The sequence below is a fragment of the Aricia agestis genome, chromosome 19, assembly GCF_905147365.1.
Source record: "Aricia agestis chromosome 19, ilAriAges1.1, whole genome shotgun sequence".
Classification (NCBI taxonomy): Eukaryota; Metazoa; Arthropoda; class Insecta; order Lepidoptera; family Lycaenidae; genus Aricia; species Aricia agestis.
In genome coordinates, this window is record NC_056424.1 from 9,466,875 (window position 1) to 9,491,540 (window position 24,666).

General features: G+C 39.0%; 2 protein-coding genes across 6 annotated transcripts in view; one reads left to right on the forward strand and one right to left on the reverse strand.

Annotated features, from left to right (window-relative positions):
* Positions 1-16,061, forward strand: part of LOC121736834 (plastin-2) — a 70,475-nt gene extending 54,414 nt beyond the window's left edge. The window contains exons 10-15 of the mRNA XM_042128256.1: positions 598-728; positions 1,798-1,945; positions 2,869-3,020; positions 3,628-3,729; positions 4,476-4,645; positions 15,098-16,061. Coding sequence (XP_041984190.1) covers positions 598-728; positions 1,798-1,945; positions 2,869-3,020; positions 3,628-3,729; positions 4,476-4,645; positions 15,098-15,257 — 863 coding nt within the window. The 3' untranslated portion in view covers positions 15,258-16,061. The remainder of the gene's footprint in view (positions 1-597; positions 729-1,797; positions 1,946-2,868; positions 3,021-3,627; positions 3,730-4,475; positions 4,646-15,097) is intronic.
* A 1,827-nt stretch (positions 16,062-17,888) lies between these two features.
* LOC121736835 (transmembrane and coiled-coil domains protein 2) overlaps positions 17,889-24,666 on the reverse strand; it is a 60,084-nt gene continuing 53,306 nt past the window's right edge. For all 5 annotated transcript variants that reach the window (XM_042128260.1, XM_042128259.1, XM_042128258.1 and 2 more), the window contains 4 exons: positions 24,106-24,213; positions 23,227-23,417; positions 21,273-21,407; positions 17,889-18,364 (listed from right to left, as the gene is read on the reverse strand). In XM_042128260.1, coding sequence (XP_041984194.1) covers positions 18,337-18,364; positions 21,273-21,407; positions 23,227-23,417; positions 24,106-24,213 — 462 coding nt within the window. In that variant the 3' untranslated portion in view covers positions 17,889-18,336. The remainder of the gene's footprint in view (positions 18,365-21,272; positions 21,408-23,226; positions 23,418-24,105; positions 24,214-24,666) is intronic.

A 24,666-nucleotide genomic window follows, 5' to 3' on the forward strand; every position in this document is an offset into this window, starting at 1 on the left:
GCAATCGCTAATTATAAAGCAAAGCCGAAAATTATTACAAAAGTATTTTAGTTTTGAAAATTCGACGTACTAATGACCACGTCGAATTTCCTTCACTAAAATAATTAGGGCAACTTGGCTATCGACTTACGGCCGTTCCCAATATTTGATCTATCTCTGGTTTTGCCCTACTAGAGATAGGAATAGCTCACAATTGACATAAAATATATTATGTCTCTAATGTCTAATGTGAGCTATTCCTATCTCTAGTAAGGCAAAACAAGAGATAGATCAAATATTGGGAACGGCCGTTAATTGACGTATAACATAATATCTTTATCTAAGGGTGTTTTCCGCCGTTTTATACGGCCTCTTTGCGCCGATTCGTGATGGGCAGATCTAAATGATTACAAGTATTACAATTTTAATTATAGAAAATTCTATGAACGACAAATAATAATTACTTGTGCATGCTATAGCAAGCTTTGCCATTGTGGTGCCCTATATAAACGAATCTAAAACCAACTCTAGTCTCTCGAACTAAAACCCTATGAAATCTCAAATCTATAATATAAACTCTTCACAACATATCTTTCTTTATTATGATTTCTTCTTCAGCTTACCGCAACTGGATGAACTCTATGGGCGTGGCGCCGCACGTGAACTGGCTGTACTCGGACCTCACCGACGGCCTCGTCATATTCCAGCTGTACGACATCATCAAACCAGGCATTGTTAACTGGAAGAAGGTTGGTGTTTGTGGGATTTTGTAATAAAATTATAGTTTTGGTAGGAAAAAATGTTTCAAATACAGCACAGTGCCTCGCTCTGACCATATTTTACATACATACTTTTTGATATGCTGCAGCATACTTGCAGCCTGCAGTATGCATTACGTTGTCGAACATAGTGTAACGAATGTTGTGCTTTCACCGACTTAAATTGCTTTATCGCGCTTTTGCTGCAACGCAGCTAAGCGGCATAGCTGGGCATTAACTCGTTAATCCGTTAATCGTTAATTAACGAAGTTAACATTTTGATTAACGGATTAACTTTTAAGTTAACTTTTAAAAATATTAACGGACTGGTTAACTTCCGTTAATATGTAGAAGTCCGTTAATCGTTAAGCCAATGCCTACAATTTACCGCACGGCACCGCGGCGCGGCGCGAAAACAGGTTCAGACTTCAGACGAAACAAAAACAATACTAGATATACATTTTCTGGCGCATGCGAGTGAGAAGAGATTTGTTTCGTTTTATCTTTTCATTACTCAGCGCCGGTGCTTAATAGAGAGAGTGATTTGTTTATTATATTTGAGTATAATTTAGTTACCTAACTAAATTATACTGCACTCTTCTTTATCAACATGCAAATGATTTATAATAACAAAATACTTCTATAATTATTGTATTCTGCCTAGAATACAATAATTATAGAAGTATTTTGTTTTTCCCTCACCTGTTAACTTCCAAAACCTTAAACCAACAGGTTTTGTACGTACACTAACGCAATGGTATGAGTTACAACAAAGCCATATTACACATATTTACGGATTAACGATTAACGTTAACTTGCGTTAATTCGTCCGAAATGTAACGCTTTAACGTTTAACGAAGCTAACATTTTTTTTAAGGGATTACCGATTAACGAAGTTAACTATTTGATTAACGGTGCCCAGCTATGCAGTTAGCGGTGTGGTCTCGCACAAACCTTTAAATAATAGTCGCAATGTGCTCATACAAAAAATGCTGACTGTCATTATCTTTTTTTCCATTTTGTTTTCGTCGTAGTTTATTCAAACCTACGTCAATTTCAGGTGCACCGTCAATTCTCCAAACTGCGCAAATTCATGGAGCGGCTGGAGAACTGCAACTATGCAGTGGAGCTCGGCCGGCAGCTCGGGTTCTCGCTGGTGGGCATCGCGGGCGCTGACATCAACGAGGGCAACGCCACACTCACACTCGGTATGTGTACATCGTGCTGCGCCAGTTCATGGAGCGGCCGGAGAACTGCAACTACGCGGTGGAGCTCGGCCGGCAGCTTGGGTTCTCGCTGGTGGGCATCGCGGGCGCCGACATCAACGAGGGCAACGCCACGCTCACACTCGGTATGAGTACATCGTGCTGCGCCAGTCCATGGTGCGCCCGGAGAACTGCAATTGGCAGCAATGCTGCGGAGCGATACGAAAGAAACGTCTGGGCCTTATCTTATATCTTTAAACGAGCAATTCTTGTATATATCTATATATATAATTGGAATCTCGGAATCGGCTCCAACTATTTTCATGAAATTTAGTATATAGGGGGTTTCGGGGGCGATAAATCGATCTAGCTAGGAGTCATTTTCAGAAAATGTCTTTTTATTCGTGTTTTATCGATAATCGATAAACTGAAAAATATGACTCTTCTTGACATCTATTGGCGAATAATAATACTATTTTGTTAGCAACTAATTGTTTTAACGACCAGCAGATGGCGTCATTAAGTAACACGAAGTCAATGAGTGTGGTCATCCAGGTACTATTATTTTAAATATAAAATTTTATGAGCTAAATCACTATACGCAGCATCGTTTAGCGCGTCGTTTAGCTGCAGAGTAATTACGACTAGAGAACTATAAAGCAACCGGGACACTTTACATCCTATAGTGCTAGAGTTACGTGTCCTGTTACTCCGCAGTAACAGGACACGTAACTCTAGCACTATAGGATGTAAAGTGTCCCGGTTGCTTTATAGTTCTCTAGTCGTAATTACTCTGCAGCTAAACGACGCGACATTTCACTTCTCATAGCACTGGACAATCTCGCGTTTAGTGTCAGGCTTGTATAGTGTTGCCTGTAATCCTAATTGTAATTAATAAATAAACTTATTTAATTTTATCATTTCAGCACTAATTTGGCAGCTGATGCGCGCGTACACGCTGTCTGTGCTGACGCGGCTGGCGAACACGGGCAACCCCATCATCGAGAAGGAGATCGTCCAGTGGGTCAACACCAAGCTGCAGGCCGCCGGCAAGGCCAGCTCTATTAGGAGTTTCCAGGTTTGTTGATAGATTACGTCATAATTTACAGTCTAGAAGCTTCAACTACCTTTTTTGGGCTCATGAATCCGAAGTTCTCATCGCAACGCAGAACAAATATATGAATAAAACCACACCACACAGAAAAAGCGTGGTAAAAATATTCATAGTAATCTGCCAATGGCGTTTAAAATGACCCCATTGGTAGATCTATATATGTATATAAAACTCAAAGGTAACTGACTGATTGACATAGTGATCTATCAACGCACAGCCCAAACCACTGGATGGATCGGGCTGAATTTTGGCATGCAGGTAGATGTTATAACGTAGGCATCCGCTAAGAAAGGATTTTGATAAATTCCAACCCCAAGGGGTTCAAATAGGGGATGAAAGTTTGTATATAATAATACTTCTTAACGCGAGCGAAGCCGCGGGCAAAAGCTTGTAATAAATATGATTGTTTGAAGAATGTTTCTTTGTTCAAATGCCTTAATGTTGTTAAACGTTAAGGCATTTGCGTATAAAATAAGTTCACAATATTTAATGATGGCATACTGACATGTAAAAAAAAAAACAAAAGTTTTGTTCTGGCACAACCGCTAAACTACTAACTCATTAATTTCAGGACGAGGTGCTGGCGGACGGCAAGGTGGTGATCGACCTGATCGACGCCATCAAACCAGGCTCCATCAACTACGACGTCGTGCTGCCCGGCGGTAACGAGGAGGTAGGTCAAGTTGCAATGTCAGCATCGTAAATGTCCAATTCACCCAGTGACGAAATTGAAGACGTGAATTTAAGAACACAATAACCTAAGCCTCATAAGGACACCGGTGGCCGCGACAATAATAGAATAACAATAGATTTCCAAGAATCCGCGATCGAAGGAATAACTAACATTTTGTAACATACGGACTTCACTAAATTTTTCCCTTATAATTTGAACAATCTTTGTAACAAATATCTACTTCATCACCTGGATAATGTATCTGGATACACATAAAATGCTTTTTTTTATTTCAGATCTTTAATCGCATTTTTTTACTGTTAGTTATTGTATGCTTCAACTCACGTCTTCAATTGTTACGACAATTTTACGTCTGTTATAAAGAACTAAGCACCTAGCCAACACGTTTTCTTTATCGCTTCTTTATTGAATCATGTATCAACGATCAAAAATATGTGATGAAGTCGACGTTTGCCTAAACGTGTTGGCTACAGGATCTGATTGATTTTTATAGCTATAGCAGGAGTTTAGAGTATTGCCATGTTGCTTACGTTTAATAATAATTTTAGGATAACTCAGTGGCATAATAATATACTATGGTACTGGTTAAAATATTCTTTGTCGATTAATAAATTCTAATATCATAAAAATGGATTTATATGAAATAATTACAATATCATTTCTGTATTCATACTTGTTACACGGTATAGTTAAAGATTGAAGTAATAAAACTTTTTATATTTCAGGAGAACCTAGCGAACGCGAAATACGCGATATCGATGGCGCGGCGTTGCGGCGCGCGCGTGTACGCGCTACCCGAGGACATAACGGAGCGCAAACCCAAGATGATCATGACTCTGTTCGCCTGCCTCATGGCCATCGACTACATACCCACCATGGACGCGCCCGTCACCGCGTAAGTCGCACACCGCGATAAATACCGTGCGTCGCGATTAGTATCGTGATGAATACCGTGCGTTGCGATTAGCATCGTGATGAATACCGTGCATCGCGATTAGCATCGTGATGAATATCGTGCATCGTAATGAAAATTATACATCGCGATTAAGATCTTGCATCGCGATTTGCATCGTGATGAATACCGTGCATCGCGATTAGCATCGTGATGAATACCTTGCATCGCGATTAGCATCGTGATGAATATCATACATCGCGATGGAATACCGTGCATCGCGAATAGCGTTAGCCGCGATATAACATAGTAACGATATGCAGGACATACATCGCGATGGGTATTTATACCACGATATAATTTTAGGTTATAAGTGCAGGACATAAGCAGATAAGCGCCGTTAGTAGTAAAAGTCAGTAAAAATATTTAATGATCGAGATGAAATATTACTCATCGCGAAGCAACTGACTCGCATTTAAATTAAGAATCGCGTTTACACGTCATTTTTTAACTTATTGACATTTTGTAATATCATGTAATATTAACTGAATGGGACTGCATGAAAAATTTAAATGCAGGATACACATGCACGTATTACGCATGGTGCATTAGTACAAATATTCGCAAATTTTTGCATCAACTTTTAAAAGACATAAAGGACCATTATATTAGGCCAATCATTCCAGTATTTTTATTGTTTAAAGTAGGTTTTTTATTGCAAAGCGGGTCGCATGCATTTTATGATCGTCTGAATCGTCCCACCTGGCGGTACAAGTTTACAATATAAGATTGTTCAGAGTATATAATGTAAAATAATTGCAATCTTTGCGTTATGTCCTCTGTTCTTACAGCACTAGCAATATGTAATACATTGCCTGAAAGCCTAATGCACACTAAGGGCCGCGCCACACCGGAATGGCAGCGGCGGGGCAAGCACTTTCAATGTCATATTATGCTTTTAAACTTTATCTTCATTACTGTAATACCTATTATCGCTTGAGAAATCGCGGCCGCCAGCGGCCACAAGCGGCCACGAACGGCCGGGAACGGGAAAATAAAGTTTAAAATCACATGACACTGGAAGTGCTCGCCTCGCCGCTGCCATTCCGGTGTAGCGCGGCCCAAAGGATATTTGTCTGAAAAACTGTAACATTTGGAGAAACGCCTGTGAAGTCATAGCCATAAAAACCATAAAATATTTCTAATATTGTCTATGACTTGTGTCAACTAAAATACATTCCAATGTGGGTGTAACGCCACAGTATAACCCCCAGTAGGTCAACCGATAGTTTCGGCTTCTCTCTCCTACCACAAGCTTGTCAATGTAAATATCACTCTCTCGGCTGATCTACTGCTTCCTTATACTGTCGCCTGGTGACGGAGTTGTGTTGTCCTGTCATGTGTCAAATGTAAGTGGGGTTGCCAGATAAAAAACTGTAGGACTGCAACTTAATTATTCGGAATTTGAACGCTAAGAAAAGATTCCTAGCGCGCAATTGAGCACTATAACAGTAGAAGCGAAAATTGAATAGGTATATCGAGCCGAATTGTCTTTCATTTGTCTAGAGTTCCTTTTTTAATGCTCTAAATTTTAAGTATTTAGATTGTCATGGTATTTTGAAGATAATATTGTAAGTTGCAGCAAAAAATATGGCACTGAAAAAAAAATCGTATATCTTGTTTTTAATCTGGCAACCTTCGACTTGGGACTCATTTAAGTATTAAGTCAACAAATATATCTGAATAACTTGGCGGGACCGAGCGACTCTTTGTTAAGATTTTTTAGAAACTTTTTAGTAAATTTGATAGCCAAGTTTATTCAGATGTTTTGTTGAGTTTGTAATGTAATTAAGCGTAAATAATGTTTTAACCGTACTTATGTGTTAGGTTAACGGATTCAACGATGTTTTTGTACGTTTTATATACAACGAAAAACTCGGGAGCCTAGGACATCTAAGCATCTCTGGTACCGACCAGATGGATAGTCTAGGCCTAAATGTGAATAACTTTTTATCTATACGTAAATAAATCTATTAATCGTATATTTTATTTAATACTTTTATAATTTAATGTACGTGTTTCTTTAATGTTTTAACTAATTTTACGTTGACGTCGTAACGTATTACGTAACTCTTGATTTCGGCCATTTTGTTTTAGCTTAGAATTTACAGATGATTTATTTTGATATAAAATTTTATTAATTTCTACATTCCCTCCCGTTTAGGCATTCCCTATCGGCATTTATATTATAACGAGAAGCTAATTTTCTAGAAATGTATATTTTATAAGTTATTATTTTTAATAATAATTTTTGAGAGATTATTTTAGTAACATTCCTTTGGGAAACGACAACGATTTTATTTCCATTGTATTTTTTTTATTTCGTTAGACATTTTAGACGTTATTTTTTATTGATTTTAAATATTTTTATGAATCAATTACTGATCGCTAATCCTAGTTGTAATCGAACTAAATATACCCCTTATGAACAGATATGCTAGCTGTCATGTTGTAAAGGCGTTAAATGAAAAAGGTATTCCTATAGAACGATTTGTATTCAATAACCAAGATACTTAATTAGGAACTTGACAAAATATATTTTTGGAAAGAGAGAGAGAGAGTTCACACGCGGCGCTCTGGCTGGCACAAGTACCAGCCAGAGCGCGGAAACGAAAAGGTCAATGTCAATGCAAGACACAGATGATGGCGCCTACGCCGGGCGGAAGCGCGGTGTTGCCACTTCACATATTATTTTATTAACTTAAGTTTGCTGCTACTTCACATGCTGGCCCCGTTGGAAGCGAAGATTCCAAAACAGGTAGCGGGCAGAGCCGGTTGTAGGCGCGCCGTAGAGTCCCTGAGGTCGTCTGGATGTCTGCTACTCGCGCGATGCCATCTGAGCCAGGGTAGAGGTGGACCACACGTCCAAGCAGCCAGCGGTTCGGAGGCAATCGATCGTCCTTGACCAACACCATCTCGCCTAGATGAAGTTGACTGTGATCACCTTTCCATTTTTGGCGGCATTGCAGCTCAGCAAAGTATTCTTTGTAGAATCGTTTCCAGAAGTGGCCCTTTAATGTGCTTATTCTTTCATATCTAGTCTGTAGGTGTAATGGCCTCTGATCATCTATTTGCTCTGGAATATTGGTCATTGTTCTTCCGATCAGGAAATGGGACGGTGTAAGTGGGATTAGGTCAGTGGGATCGGAAGAAAGAGGAGTTATGGGCCTAGAATTGAGTATACCTTCTATCCCTACTAATAGAGTATACATTTCTTCGTATGTTAAATTGGTAAGTGTTAAAACTCTTTTTAGATGATGCTTAATCGACTTTACTGCTGCTTCTGCTAAGCCGTTAAAGTGTGGTGAATACGCGGGAGAAAATTTAAAATTAATCGCTAACTCTGATGCCGAGACACCTATCTCCTCACCACTCGCCTTCAAGAACCTAGCCAGATCCCTGCTAGCCGCAGTAAAATTGGTTCCATTATCGGAATAGATACTGATGGGCTTTCCCCTACGAGCAACGAATCTCTGCAGCGCTGCGAGGAAGCCCTCTTTTGACAAGTCTGTCACCAGCTCAACGTGTACAGCCTTTACCGCCAGACAAACAAAAACGCAAATCCACGATTTAATTAATTTGCACCCTCTACCTTTCTTGTCAGCAATCAAGATTGGGCCTGCGTAATCGACTGCTACATTTAAGAACGGATACGTCATAGAAAGACGTTCCTTTGGCAAGTTACCCATGACAGGTTGGATTGATCTACCTGCGAAACGACAGCACTTAATACAATCATGAACTGTTTTTCTTGCTAGATTACGACCTGCGATTGGCCAGTATTTTTGACGAATAGTGGATAATAAATGCTGTGGTCCCGCATGCATAGTGAGTATGTGATAGTGTTGGAAGATTAATTTCGTAAGATGGTGTGAAGCATGAAGTATGATAGGGTGCTTGGTATCGTAACAATATTCCGAATTTGATAGTCGTCCTCCGACGCGTATCAGACCGTCATTATGCATAAACGGTCGCATATTCTGTAAACAATTTTTTGCAGGTAAGTTATTATTTTTTGATAAAGTGGAATATTCTTTAGGAAATATTTCCATTTGTGCTAATTTACATAATGTTTGATTAGAGGACACAAGTTCCTTGACTGTTAGATGTCCATTGTATTTATTGTGTGAGTGACGGCAGTTATATATGAAGCGCTGAATATATGCCATGACTCTCTGTAGTTTGCAAAAATTTGAAAACCTTTCTATCCAATTTCCCATCTCACTAGAGACGCTGGAAGTTACTTGAGATGACAGTGCGACATCGCAAGGAATGGACGAAGCTAAATTTCTTTTATTTACCTCAGGTAGTAATTCTTCCTTTATTTTTACAGGATTCTCTGGCCATGTTGACTCGTCGTATTTAAGGAAAGACGGGCCGGACCACCACCTCTGCTCGTGCAGAAGCTGAGTGGCATCGAGGCCTCTACACCCTATATCGGCTGGATTGAGAGCTGTAGGCACGTAACGCCATGACAAAGGATCAGAACATTCAGCTATCTCGTCCACTCTGTTCCTAATATAAGCCTTAAGCTTTGAAGACTCTGTTTTAATCCAACTAATAACAATGGTAGAGTCACACCAGAATACCACCCGGTCAATGACCCTGTACAAACTGAGCGCCTTATTCACCTTTTTTGTAAGTCGTGCCGACAGTAGAGCTCCACAGAGCTCTAACCGAGGTATAGTAGTCTTTCGAGCTGACTGAACTCTACTCTTAGCGGCAGCTAAATGAACAGAGAATGTCTGATCACTAGAGAGTGTGCGAACATATATGCATGCACTGTACGCTTGACCAGATGCATCACAAAATGAATGAAGTTCAATTTTTGCCGAATTCCCTAACATACGTCTAGGTATTTTAAAATTGTTTAAGTCTGGCAACGCTTTAAGAAATTTTGACCATTCTAATTGAATTTCTGGAGGTAGTGGGTCCTCCCAGCCTATTTTACACTCCCAGACCTTTTTTAAAATAAGTTTTGCCTGTAATATATATGGATTTATAAGCCCCAAAGGGTCGAAAATCTGAGCTAGCGTGGACAAGATTGTCCGTTTCGTCGGCATGGACTGACTATGTGAAATGTCAGGAACTGTAAAATACAATTGATCATCATCACATGCCCAACGCAAGCCTAAAGCCTTTGTACTATTATCATGAAATTGGATTGATTCGTTCGCTCCAATTGCACCTTGAATTTTATTTAAAATTTGCGGGCTATTAGACCGCCATTTCCTTAGTTTAAATTTTGCGGATTCTAATTCATTTATTACACCCTTTGCTATATCTACCGTCTGACTTATGGAGTCAGCACCCGAAATGTAGTCATCTATATAAAAATCATTAGCAATGGCTTTGCTAACTTGAGGGTCATTGCACTCCTCAGCAAGCTTTCTTAAGCACCTTGTGGCTAAGAAGGGAGCCGATGCTGTGCCATATGTGACAGTATTCAAGGTATATTTTGTTATTGGGTCGTTCGTGTTAAAACGCCATAATATATGTTGCAGATGACGCTGCGAAGGACAAATTAATATTTGCCTATACATTTTTTCAATGTCCCCACAAAGAACATACTTATGCAATCTAAATCGGATTAGAATCGAGAATAAATCATCTTGGACAGTTGCCCCTACCATCTGTAAATCATTTAAGGATTTCCCATTTGATGTGGGATTTGAAGCGTTGAATACAACTCTTAGTTTTGTACTAGTGCTCTCCTCATTGCACACAGCATGATGAGGCATGAAATATGGTGTGGGCCTAGTAATATCATGACCTACCTCACTCATGTGACCCATGTCATAGTATTCTTTAATAAAGGTTTTGTACCTTTCCTGTAAAATCGGCTGTCGCGCCATCTTTCGTTCTACTGCTAAGAACTGAGCCCTAGCAGAAATGTATGAGTCCCCCAGTGTATCTGGATCCTCTTTAAAAGGTATTTTTACCACAAACCTGCCCTCACTATCTCGCCTTGTATTGGCAACAAAATCTTGTTCGCACTGTTTCTGTTCAGGAGTTAAACTCTCAGGTCTATTAATTGTTTCAGACTCGAAAAATTTAGACATCTCAAAGTGGAGTTGATTCTCACACAAATGATGGCAGTGGACGGTGAAGTGCTTAGGGATACCTTGATAACTCGGTACAGAACCTGAGACCAACCATCCCAGCTTCGTATCGCTAAGTGTGGGCTTGTGCTTACCCAAAGAAATGTTGTTATTCAATAAAACATTCCAGAATATATCAGCACCTAGCAGCATTTCGATTTTTTCAGGGGTGTGGAACATCGGGTCAGCTAAATTCAATTCAGAGGGGATTTGGAATGATGAGACATCAATTATCATAGTAGGTAAGTTTTGAGTTATGTGAGGGACTATAAAACAACTGACATTCGCATTGTATGGATACATGCGTGAAGCAATATTTATTTCACAACGTTTAGTTATACGTGAAGACTGATAATTTAATCCTTCTACCGACGCAGCAGTAGAATAAAATGGCAATTGCAATTTAGTGCATAAGCTTTCTGTTATGAAGCTTGCCGTGCTTCCATTGTCAAGCAAAGCCCGCACATGGTGTTCCTTCCCATACTTGTCTTTAACCTTTAGCAGAGCCGTCGAAAGCAAAACAACTTTACCTCCTGTATTCGACAGAGTTATGTCACTATGAGACGAGACAGATGCGGGGGGTGCGAGCGACGGTGCAGGGGCAGCGGGCTGTGGTGCAGCCGCTGCGAGCACTACGCTGGACGAGGTATTTGCAGCTGAATCCAAAGTAGAACTTGGCTGCTGTCCATGTAATAACGAGTTATGTCGTTGCGAGCAAATACGACATGGCCCTAATTTGCAATCCCTTTCTTTATGTCCTGAACGCAAACAATTTATGCATAAATCTAATTGTTTAGCCTTTTGAATTCGCATAGGAGTGGAAAATGATTTAAATTTAAAACATTTATAAATTGAGTGCTTGTTTTTACATACTGGACAAGCAAACCTACTAGTACTAGTATTAGCATTGCTCTGCTGCAGAGAGGTAATAAACGTTTTATGTTGTTTAGGTTTGAGGTTTGTCTCACCCATAGCCTCCAGCATGTCTGCACGAGATTTCAAAAATTCATAAAAATCTTTAAGGGTCGGAAGAACTTTCATTTTGTTTCTCTCTTCCTCCCATTCCCTATTTGTGCTAGGGTCCAATTTAGCAGCTACAAAATGAATAATGAGTATGTCCCACTGATCTGTAGGCAGCTTCAGGGTATTTAGAGCCCTGAGATTTTGATTAGTACTATCAATTATGCCCCGCAAAGCCTGGGCCGATTCCTTGTAAATTGGTTGCATATTAAACAAATTAGTGATGTGACTGTTAACTAACACTCGATCATTATTAAACCTATCACACAGCAAGTCCCAAGCAACTTCATAGTTTTCCGAGGAAAATTCAAGAGAACGTATGACTAAAGCCGCTGTATCCTTTAACGCAGCCCTCAAATAATGAAACTTATTGATATTTGGTATTGTGTTATTGTTGTGTATAAGAGAGGTAAATGTGTCATGAAACTCAAGCCAATCTTGATACTGACCAGAAAATGTAGGCAACTTAATAGTGGGTAATTTCAGACCTGTTGGTGCGGCAAGTACTGTACCCGTCTCGCTGCCCGTAGTGTTGCTCGTAGCATTAGCCTCTGCATGGCGGCCGCTCAGCTCGCGTGCAGTTGCCAATGTTTCGAAATAAGTGAGTTCGAACTCCTCCCGCTCCGTGAACTGATGCTCTGGAATTTGGGAGATAATTTCGATTTCAGATTGGATGAGATCAAATTCTGTGTACAATTCCTCTATTTTAGATAATCTCAAATTTAACTCACAAATCTTTACAGCTGAAAGAGATGACTCTAATGTTTCTAAATATTTTTTAAAATGTGTTAATTTTTGTTTACAAATACCTCGCTTCCTGATAAGTTTCCTTTCATTTTCCTCCACAGTGAGCTTACTAGAATCCTCACATGAAACTGACATATTTGGAACCAATAATAATGCAGCCAACAAAAATCAAAACAATACTTAAATGCGAGTGATGACGATGACCGATGATGATGAGGTGCCCGATGTAGCAGCAAGATATGAACACGAAGCTTGTAGACTTGTTGCAGTCTCACTCCGCACAAAGGTGCAGTCTCGCACGTATGCCACACAACTGGAATTAGCAGTTACCCAATGTATAATATTTGTTACAGCAATTGACATGCAAACTTTATACTGCAGCCGCTGTCTCGACAAAGAAATGCAATTAATGCAATATTTATAATAAAATTAGATTGAGCTTACAAATACTCAATGATTTTAATGAAACAATATTGAAATTTGTGCTAAACCACTCAATAATAACTAAGTAACCTACTTTGTATTATGGAAAGGTATTTTGTATTGTTTACCCTTTAAATTAGAATGTAGAACCAATATGTGCTTAGTGCATAAACTAGGCACAAAATATGCAACGTGTTTATCAGTATTTAAATCCAAAACTGAACCAATCTAGTACTCAGTTCTAGGTGTTAGGATTGGAATATGTATATGGAATGGATAAGTGAATGAACATCGGAATAAATGGAACAAACTGACCAAATTAACTGCGTGATGGGCCTCCGCCGCTTGTTGCCACGCGGTGTATCAGTGTCCTGGTGCCTCCGAGTCGTACGTTGTAGATGTGCGCCTGCACAGCGTGGTGGGCCTCCGCCGCTTGTTGCCACGCGGTGTCTCAGCGTCCCGGTGCCTCCGAGTCGTGCGTTGTGGATGTGGATATGCGCCTGCACAGCGTGGTGGGCCTCCGCCGCTTGTTGCCACGCGGTGTCTCAGCGTCCCGGTGCCTCCGAGTCGTGCGTTGTGGATGTGGATATGCGCCTGCACAGCGTGGTGGGCCTCCGCCGCTTGTTGCCACGCGGTGTCTCAGCGTCCCGGTGCCTCCGAGTCGTGCGTTGTGGATGTGGATATGCGCCTGCACAGCGTGGTGGGCCTCCGCCGCTTGTTGCCACGCGGTGTCTCAGCGTCCCGGTGCACCTCTTTTCTTCACGCCACTTTATTCCATTTAGCTGGACTGGTGCGGTTGTGATCGTCGGCAACGTGATGGGCCTCCGCCGCTTATTGCCCGTCGCCTCCACGCCCTCGAAGTAGATAGTGGAATTTGAACAAAATGGCGTGCTTGCTTCCGCCACGCCGCGCCTTCGTGTATAACTCGCGTGTGAAACCTTGTAAAGGCGTTAAATGAAAAGGGTATTCCTATAGAACGATTTGTATTCAATAACCAAGATACTTAATTAGGAACTTGACAAAATATATTTTTGGAAAGAGAGAGAGAGAGTTCACACGCGGCGCTCTGGCTGGCACAAGTACCAGCCAGAGCGCGGAAACGAAAAGGTCAATGTCAATGCAAGACACAGATGATGGCGCCTACGCCGGGCGGAAGCGCGGTGTTGCCACTTCACATATTATTTTATTAACTTAAGTTTGCTGCTACTTCACACATGTCAATATTAAACTTTGTAAGCAAATAATGAATAAATCGGAATTGATATAAAACTCTTTTTATTTTAAACCTTCGTCAGTAAATACACCTATTTAAGGCGCGAAAAAAAAAAGGTATTGTGGGGTTTAAATATTTTCTTCATAATACTCTTGGTGTAATAATTACCTTTATACCTCAGACCAAATAAAAAAATACATAGTGTTGCGAAACAAACAGCTGTTGAGACTACGCCTTGCCGTCAAAATTACTTGTGATGTGTAATGCTAAGTACTCACATACGGTTTTGCTCGATAGTTTTACTCCGAATCGAAGGAAATGACATATTTGACTTATTTAAGCGAGCCTTCGAGCTGTCAGTTTTGCGGTCCACACGGCGGTTATTCCTTGATTTGGAGTAAAACTATCGAGCAAAACCGTATGTGGGCGCTTAGCATATTACATGTTTATGTATATAGGTATATGCCTGAAATAAATACCATTTGTTTTCTATTTTTATACGTCTTGCTACACGCGCTCAACAAGCTTTTTTATTCGGTCTGAACTCTACACTGATCACTTTTATACAAATTTTCATGTCTCTGATAACATGGGATTATTTTTCTTTGTTAATGGTGCATTTTGTGTTGGTGAATGTTTGGTGATGGTAACCGTGTTTGGTCTATGGTCGGGTTAACTTCACTCTCGGTAAGACTAACACTTATTTAGCTTAAAATCTGTATTTTTATTATTTATGTCTGATTTACTTTTACTGTAGTGTAGTATCATTTTAGTTACACTGGAAGTAGTAAATTGATGTGTTATTTTCTATCCTATTTCTTCTCTTTGCCCATATACGTTTGTGTGCTAATTGCATGCAAAGTTACCTATTTAGACTTATGTGTTTGTCAGGTCGAAACCATCATTGGACAACAGCGCGGAAATACAAGACGAAGATTTGGACGACTCGGGCTTTGGTCCCCAGATTGTGGAAAAACCAGCCCTGCCGCCGAAACCTGAAAACCTGGTGCCACTACCACGGTCCATATCTGTAGCTTCTGCTAAGGAATAAGCGTTACCAAATATTGTATATTGACGGCTGCACTCAGAGACATTGGTAAGGTCTGCTTGTCTATGTCTGGTATATTGGAAACGTCATAATATTATGGCAGATAAAGCAAATCTTAAAGGGTCAATTTATAATAGAGCAGAGTCGAAGCGCATCGAAGCGTCAAATTCGCAACAAGTCGAACGAATGCGCGCGGATTCGCCGAGTGCCTACAGTGGTGACGCGAAAATTCGCTTGTAGGCGCATGAATGCGCGGGCACCAAAAAGCGTCGGTCGAGCCTTTTTAAATTCTCAGAAGTAATATTATGTGCGTTAATGCTTTGGATTTAAGGTTATGTTCAGTTTTGATAATTCACTTCGATGCGTTTCGACTCTGCGCTAGTACCTATAAATTGACCCAAATAGTTGTATGCTGCGTAAATTTACTTATTAGTAAGGGGTAAATCATTACTTTAGAAGGTCAGTGATTAATTAAGTCTGAAGGTTCTAAAACAGAGACCCTATTAAAGTTTTCAAAAATGACTACTTAAGTAATCATTAAAATGTTTATTGCGTGCGGCCGTAAGCTCCACTTGAGCCAGCCTAAAATTTAATAGTGAATTAAATAATATTTTACTCTCTCACTAATTAACATATTTACAACAATAGATACGCACGATGTTTTGTTTTTGTCTAACATATTTAAAAGTCACTCTAAAGACAAAGACAAAACATTAATCGTTTTGTAATATTTTTTATTATAGATGAGCCTAGGCTGGCGCAAGTGGCCCAAATTAATTTATATTTTTGTCTATTTTTATAAATAAATATTTTGCGTTCAAGAGCTGTTTGCGTTCAATTTTTTCGACCTACCCACTAATTTTTAGATTATTCTTCTCTGCAGTCTTAAGGAAGGAAAATGAAACAATATAATAAATAGTATTGTGATGTAATTCAAATCATAGACGGCAACAAAAATCGAACAAGTCAATTACCATCCATTATTTTACCACTGAGTTATACGAATATAAACCTTAAGCTGTTAGCATAATGGTCAGGGATAAAATAAGTAACGGTAGACGTATACATCGTTGGGATCGTATAAAGACATGCGTCTATACACGTATAATAATCCTATTATCATGCTTTTCAATTGACACGTTGTGCAAAACAAACGATATTCGAAAAGCTTACAAAACCTTTAAATCATGCATATGAAAACATACCCTAATTTTGTTTTTAAAAAAATAAATATATTTCAAATCAAGTACGGCACAGACAATACATATATACAACAATGTATACAAAAGATTGAGAAATGTAACATGAATCTATACAGCGAAATTTGGAATGTCTTTCTATAATATACATTGTCCTAATGATTATTCATACCAACTATTTGAAATTAGTATTAGGGCAGGCCAAAATATTACAAAAATTAATTATGATAGAGGAGCGACAGGAAAAATAGTATATATATTCATTTTTACAAATTACAGCCACATATAGTATCGATTATCAAACAATAATAATATCGCTAAATATTTATAAAATTACAAATTTGAAAAACACTTTTTCCAGTGTGTATAAAATTTTGATAATAATAAAAATTGACGAAAACGTTCAACATCAAAAGAATTTTAAAAGATATTATCAAGTGCCGTAATCTTAATAATAAGGATAACCCCGGAAAGGTAGGTATGAGCACATTACAAGAATGACAATTTTGTTCGATACAATTATTTTAATTGAAACTTTGTAAGTTTAGTTTGCTTTCGATGAGAATGTATTGAGAGTATAACGGCTAATTTAAAAAGGTACAAAACTGGATCCAGACACTAACAAAATGATAATTTTATAATACAATAAGTCGACGGGACAATCATTACATACACTACACTTTTATGGTACACCTGCCGACAGAAGTGTTACAGAAAATTGCTACTGTAGTTAGTGCACACGCCTTATTCACGCCACAAAATAAAATATCACGAATTTTCTACGGATACTTTGCACAAAACATGACAGAAATAATGCTATTTTCATCGTTTTATGATCTCTGAGAAGCTTAAATCATACCTTTACAATAACAATATTATATACTATGTACAATGTGCATCCGAAGAGCAACTAAAAATTCTAACACCCTATAGGTATATTTATAAGCTGTAGCTCTACCATGAGTTTAAAGCTATAGTATAGCGATACTCGATACCGACTACGTAAATATTTAGTATGGCAAATTTTACAGCGCCTCTAGCGGTTACTTGCGGAAGTAAAATCGCCATACTAAATATTTACGTAGTCGGCATCGAGGTATCGATAAACACTATAGCTTTTAACTCTTGGTAAAACTACTGATTCGAGTCCTTTCAACCAAAATTTACAGAATAGTATCACTCACTCACTTGAACAAGTCATTCAAGTTTCGATATACAGTCAGCGAGAAAAATTCTACGCATTCTAAAATATTATTTCTTCCTCATAACAATTTTGCAAAGATTTTTTCTTTGTAAAATTTTGTCCCTGATTGTACACTAATATAGACAGTTAAGAAATTTTAGAATAGGATAGAAAGTTTAGAAAATCTCTAGCTACTTATTCTTGTATACATTTATTGCTTTGTTTTAAAATGAGTATGATTTTGCTAAGTAATACTTAGGAATAGAATCTATTGACAAATTATAAGTTAAGAAAGTTAAAAAAACTCCTTCGTATCACTAAGTCGGACGCTCGTCTGATTACACTTAAAAATAACAAGGAACAAATATCGCTTCACCATTTTCATAACCAATTTATTCCAAACAATAATTTAATTTCAATTTATTTACAAATTTTGCTATACGTTTTACAATCTAGAAAAATAAATATATCTTGATGCGTATTAGTAGCATAATTTAGTTAAAATTTCCCCTGGAATGTTTCGAGCATCGACAGTGTTTAATATTTATTTTTCTCCGTGTACAGTCAACTTAACACAATTTCTGACTGACTGTGTCTCGTACGTCCAGTTTCTTCACAAATGCTGGACATTTCGTTTGCTCTTTCGGACTACCGAGGATAAAATTGCAATATCACCGTTTCAAAACACGCCATCGATTCGTCAACCACACAACGACTTGCATTCATACCTGAAGTAACAAAAAAAAAACAAATTAAATAAAAAAAAATAAACAAAAATATTGCAATCACATCCAACACCCAAGAAAGAGACCCAAACAAAATAGTATATTTTGTTAACAAATTATATTTATTGTATAGTATTCTATACAGTTTGATACAGAATAAGCTTTGATATATTATAATATTATAATAAGGTTGTACTTGCAAGCGTGTTTAGTATAAAATATAATACAATGTTAAAACAAGCATGAACTGTTAGGACGATATTCTTCGTGTAGTTATATAATTTTTTAATTAATTTTGAGAACGAAATGCTTTATTAAATCATTATATATTATAAAAACTTTATTTTGAAGTCTTTTGAATTTAAAAAAAAGAGACACTGTGCACAATTAACGTCAAAATACCGTCCACAACATGTAACAAAATGCGATTAGTATATTATTCAACTTTTATATATCTTTGGTTTACCTACATTATCTTAGACAGTATATTTACATACATAAGAAGAAAATGACAATTATTTCACTGTGAGAAATGTATCAGTATGACTAGAATATTATTCAGGACACATATACTTAGCAGTGTAATTATAGTTTGTGCGTTTTAAGATGATATGGGTGACAGTTTTCATGTTCCTTGCTACGGGTTTTTTTTACAAGAAAACAAAAAAAATCTAAATGTAATAAATTATATTCCATCTACAAAAACAAATGTTTCCTATAATTGTAAATGAATAAAAATGAAAAATTGCTTAATGCTAACTTATTAATATAAAATTAGAAATTTTAACTGTGAAAATTATTATTACGAAAATATTTGAAAAATGTCAGATGCATGAAATGGAACATAAGCCAATAGAGATTGACACTGTTGAATCGAAATCAAATCGCTAAAAAGGGCGGCCATTTTAAATCGCCGGCGCCACTCTGAAACGTCAGTACGAAATCGATAATTTCGATTGCAATTCCTTTACGAAGTGATTCGATATTTTTAAATTATCGATTCATTTTCTTAGGTAACTTCCCTACTATTGTCAATTATAATGTGTCACCCATATCATCTTAAAACGCACAAACTATAATTGTGATCTGTCAGCTGGGTTTGACGTAACGCAACCAAACTACTTAGGTCCCCGATTTGCATTGGAATCAACTTCTCTGATAGTATATATTTTCTACTACGTTACTACGTTAATATTTTCAAAGCTGGGCTTTGTTAAATAATTTATATAGATAAAACACTGAAAAATATAATAATGTATTATGTACCCACTTAAATAGAAAAAGTTATACAATAAATAAGCTAAACAAAATTTTGTGCTTCTGTCAAGCTACTTTTTCAACATATCAAACAAGAATAAAACATGCTTATTCGTTGTACAATTTTTTATTAGTATGTATAAAATAAACGTTAGTACATATTAATTACATAAATAAATTAGTAAATGGTTAATACATTGCACAACCATGGAAAACGAATGCTGAGAATTTAATCGTTTAGTAAGAATTCTTATAGAAGTTTTGGTTATAATATTACCAAACAATAAACGTCCTTGGTTATAATATCTCACAGTAAGACAAATGCATGAATCGAAGAGAGCATTGTGATAACTCATGCACTAATACCACAAGTCCGTGCAATCCACGAACTTCGCTCTCAACAATCACTTTTTGGGTGAGCATTTTTCCCTTTGACCGTGACGCTTTTTCTTAATTGGTCTATTTATTGTAGTGTGAGCGTGCACTCATAGGTAATTAGAGTGTACCGATAACACTCAAACATTGGCGAAAGCTTGCACACATATACTATAAACGATTAGGAGGAGTAGTGGGGCGCGTCTTCGTGGATTGCGCGGACTATACAGGGTGTAAGAAAACGAAGTGATATTACTTCAGGGAAAGTACCTAATAGAGAGTTCACAGTGAAAGTAGCAGTACTGAAAGATCATTTTTTTGTGATTTGTAGGGGCAAGAGGTCCAGCGTCATGATTTTATTCATACTAAAGAATAAAAAAGCTAAGCTACTATAAACGCTGCTACTTTCACTCTATAGAGAGGACTCATACACAGGGTGTGTGAGTATTATAATTTATAACAAAACTAAGTGAGTTTTGTTACACTCTGTATATACCTCTTACTAAAATATCAACACTGTGAATACCAAGAACGAAAGTTATACAATATTTTGTCCTTATCTGTCAACTTTTGTAACATATCAGACACAAACAAAACATTGTTAATTAACGTCTGTATACGCAGTGTAAATATTTTATTAGTAAGTTATATTAAAATATTTATCGCACGAATTCACACAATACCCAAGACAGAGAGGAGAGTAAAAAGGGACGTCTATACTAAACAGTTATTACAAAACACTATCTCACTATTTCACATTACGCCGAACTTTACCGACCGTACAATCACAACACGTCGCAAAAAAGTCTGGATGTTTAATTTAATTAAAACATCTGTTAGTTCAAATTAACTTAACGAGTAAGTATCTGCATAAAAGAACAGTAATTCGGCCTCCGATTTTTGTCGGTAGTAGCCGTCTGAATTTTCAGCGAGAATTGTCGACGAATGGCCATGTTGTCGGCAACAGGCCCGTATCGACCAATATTGTCGGCAATCTGACGGCCAATATCGTCGGCCACTCGCTGGCTAGTCGGCTAATACAGTCTGATCGATACCGTGTCGGCCACCTTCTCGACTTTTATTGGCCAGTTAAGTCGGCAATCTGTCGGTTAATATGGTCTGCATTGAATACCAGTAGGCAGGCAACAATTTGCTCTTTTCGGCCATTTTTGTCGGCTACCAGTCGGCTAATGTGGTTTGATCGATATCGTGTCGGCCACCTTCTCGACTTTTTTGGCCAGTTTTGTCGACCAGTCGGCCAGTTCCCCGGCATTATTACCTGTCGTGGTGCTTGTCTAGCAAGTACTCCTTGAGCCTGCGAACCAAGTGCTCCGACAGTTGGGACACCTCCGGCCACTGCTTCAGCACCATCACGCCCACCATCACGCACAGGCTGGTGGTTAACACTCGCACCCTGGAAATGTAATGGCTAGTAAATAAAATTATCAGAAGCGTACAGTGCTCCCAAAGTGAAAAAAAAATCGAAAAATAGGCAGCCGGTCTATTTCGATCCAGTGCTGGATACTGGATGCTGGACTGGATTGAAACATGATTACATTGATACAGTGCTGATCCAGCGACGGAATCCAGTGATGCTGGCGCCAGCTACTGTATCAATGTAAATTAGCCTTGATAATGCGCATAGAAATTTTCGTAATTTTTCGGCAACTGTCGTATTTCACGAAGACGTCGCTGCAAACGCTGTTTTAAACATAACTTTAAGAAAAACAGCGCTTTGCAGCGACGTAGAGGCGCTTGACGTTGCTTGGACGTTACCATGGTAACGCCGCGATGGGTTCCCGGTGAGTTAGCGACAACGGACAGCCACCGGCTATATGATATTATATACTTGGTACTTCTATTTCCTTTGAACAAGGTGCAAAATGCAAGTTTCATTGATTCGAGTGTTTTCGTGATTACAATTAGCGAAGATTTCCGTGCGCATTATTAATTTGGGAGTACTGTACGCTACGAATAATAAAAACTAACTGTACGTTAATATGACGTTCACTCGTCTTATGTCAATTCCATACTTTTTGATCGGCGATTCTATAAAGAAGCGATAAAGACGTCTCGGCTATAGGCTCTAGACTGAATGTACAACTTATATATGAAAATTAATCTCCTTTTCGCCTGGTGTATTTTTATCCAACTGCTTCGATCCAGCCCAAATCATCTAGCACCGAACAGCCAAATAGCATTCTCTTAAACGTAAAACGATTGAATTTTTAGAATATTGACCAATAACAACGCGTTTGACGTTGGTTTCACTTAAAAAATGTTTGCAATTTATTAAACTACATCGAATACTACATTTTAGACGTGGGAGAGTCATGCTTCGGCACGAATGGGCCGGCTCGATCGGATAACTACCACGTTCTCACAGAAAACCGGCGTGAAACAACGCTTGCGCTGTGTTTCGCCGAGTGAGTGAGTTTACCGGAGGCCCAATCCCCTACCCTATTCCCTTCCCTTCCCATCCCTACCCTCCCCTATTCCTTCTTAAAAGGCCGGCAACGCACCTGCAGCTCTTCTGCTGCTGCGGGCGACGGAAGTTGCTTTCCATCAGGTGACCCGTTTGCTCGTTTGAGCGAGTTTTTCTGACTTCTCATCATGCTAAGAATTTATTTAGTACTATACAGTGCACGGGAAGGGCATAGCCACGCCGGAGGCAGTAGATACCAGTAGCAAAGGAGCAGAGCGTTGCTACTGGTGGGTACTGTCTACTATTAGGGACGGGACACATAAACACGATACGACGTCGTGTCGTACCACGATGCGGCACCATCTATGAATTTTGAATAACAACTGAGGCACTGACACAGGAACACATCGTGAGTTTCTACGACGCGACGTCGTGCCGTGTATCGTGGCACGTTACACATTTACGATGCTAGACGTAGATTCCCACGACGCGACGTCACATCGTGAAACGACGCCGCATCGTGGTACGACACGACGTCGTATCGTGTTTATGTGTCCCGCCCTTACGTTAATGCCACGTCAGAGCCACGTTAAACACTAGCGTTAGGGTGCGTTTCCACTGACGCGGAGCGTAGCTTAGCGGTGCCCGAATTGACCAATCGTGCTATTCCAGCGGAATGACAGCGAAGCGGAGCGAAGATTTCGAGCATGGTGATTGGTCAATTCGGCACCGCTAAGCTCCGTCAGTCGAGCTAATTCAGCTCAGGTTAAACTCGAGTTACACCACTATATCTGATCTGTCTACATACCTGGTGCGTAGGAAGGGCATGGCTACGCCGGCCACGGTAGCCACGAGCAGCAACGCCAGCTGCAGCAGCGTCAGCGCGACATTGATGAGCTTGACGAGCAGCAGGCGCGGGGGCAGCGCCGCCGCCTCCCCGCTGCCGCCCGCTCCACCCCCCGCCCCGCCCCCCGACATGTACTGCTCGAGCTTGCCGATCTAAAGTGTTAAATTATTTGGCATTAATAATGTTAAATGATATTAGAAATGAGTCCTTTCATTATTATTTACGTATCGAATATAAGGTTTGCTGTATTTGCCTGTTATTTTTTTTTTTATGATATAAGGGGGCAAACGAGCAAACTTGATGGAAAGCAACTTCCGTCGCCCATGGACACTCGCAGCATCAGAAGAGCTGCAGGTGCGTTGCCGGCCCTTTAAGAGGGAATAGGGTAATAGGGGAGGGTAGGGAAGGGAAGGTAAGGGAAGGGAATAAGGGAGGGTAGGGAAGGGAATAGGGTAGGGGATTGGGCCTCCAGTAAACTCACTCACTCGGCGAAACACAGCGCAAGCGCTGTTGCTGTGAAGCATGGCTCTCCCACGTATAAATGTTACCTTTATTCCAATACCGCAGACAAAGACAATCAGACTGTATGTGAGGTCAATGAATCGATTCTATTGGTACTTAAAAACACTCGCCACGCCACTCTATTAGTCCTAAATTTTTATGTATTTGAAAGTAAGATGATGCTAATAAACTTATTTTATGTTCATTAATTTTTTCATAGGTAAGGGGGGTTGTTTTTAATTATCTAGTACTAAGTACTTTACTAGTTGAACTTATTAATCATGTAACATATCTGCGGTGACAAATTGTCTACTTCAACTGTGACCGACTGGCACTCACCTTAGTCTGGCACAGGTCGAGCGCCTCGTGTATGTCGCGTATCCGCTCTTCACTCTGATACTGCACCTTCTCCTCCACGTCTGTCAACGCCTGCTTCAAATTCTCCACCTGGAATTAATGTTAGAGTTGTGTTATGTAAGGATTTTTTAAAACTGAATTGTGTTTATATTGAAGTAACTTTTTCATTCTTTATAATACTCATATAAAAAACCGACTTTACGGACAAAACCTAGGTTAGGACGTGGATTTTGGTCTTGTTGCCATCCAGAGGACACACAAAAAATTATCTCTTGCTTGGAGTTATACACGAAGATATAGGTAAGCTGCTCACGCAAGTAACTAAATACCAATAAATTTCGGGTAAGTAACAAAAATATTTATAGTGTATAAGAGCGATAGGCCAATAATTAATTAATAGGCCAATTAAGCAATGAGTCGAATTTTTCTGGTTGGCATGCTACTTTTATTCCAGAGGGACATATAAAGCCCCGTCGATACACTTGACAAACAATGGCAAACATCAAACGCCTAAATGTGGTGAGTGTTTGTATGAGTTTGCCT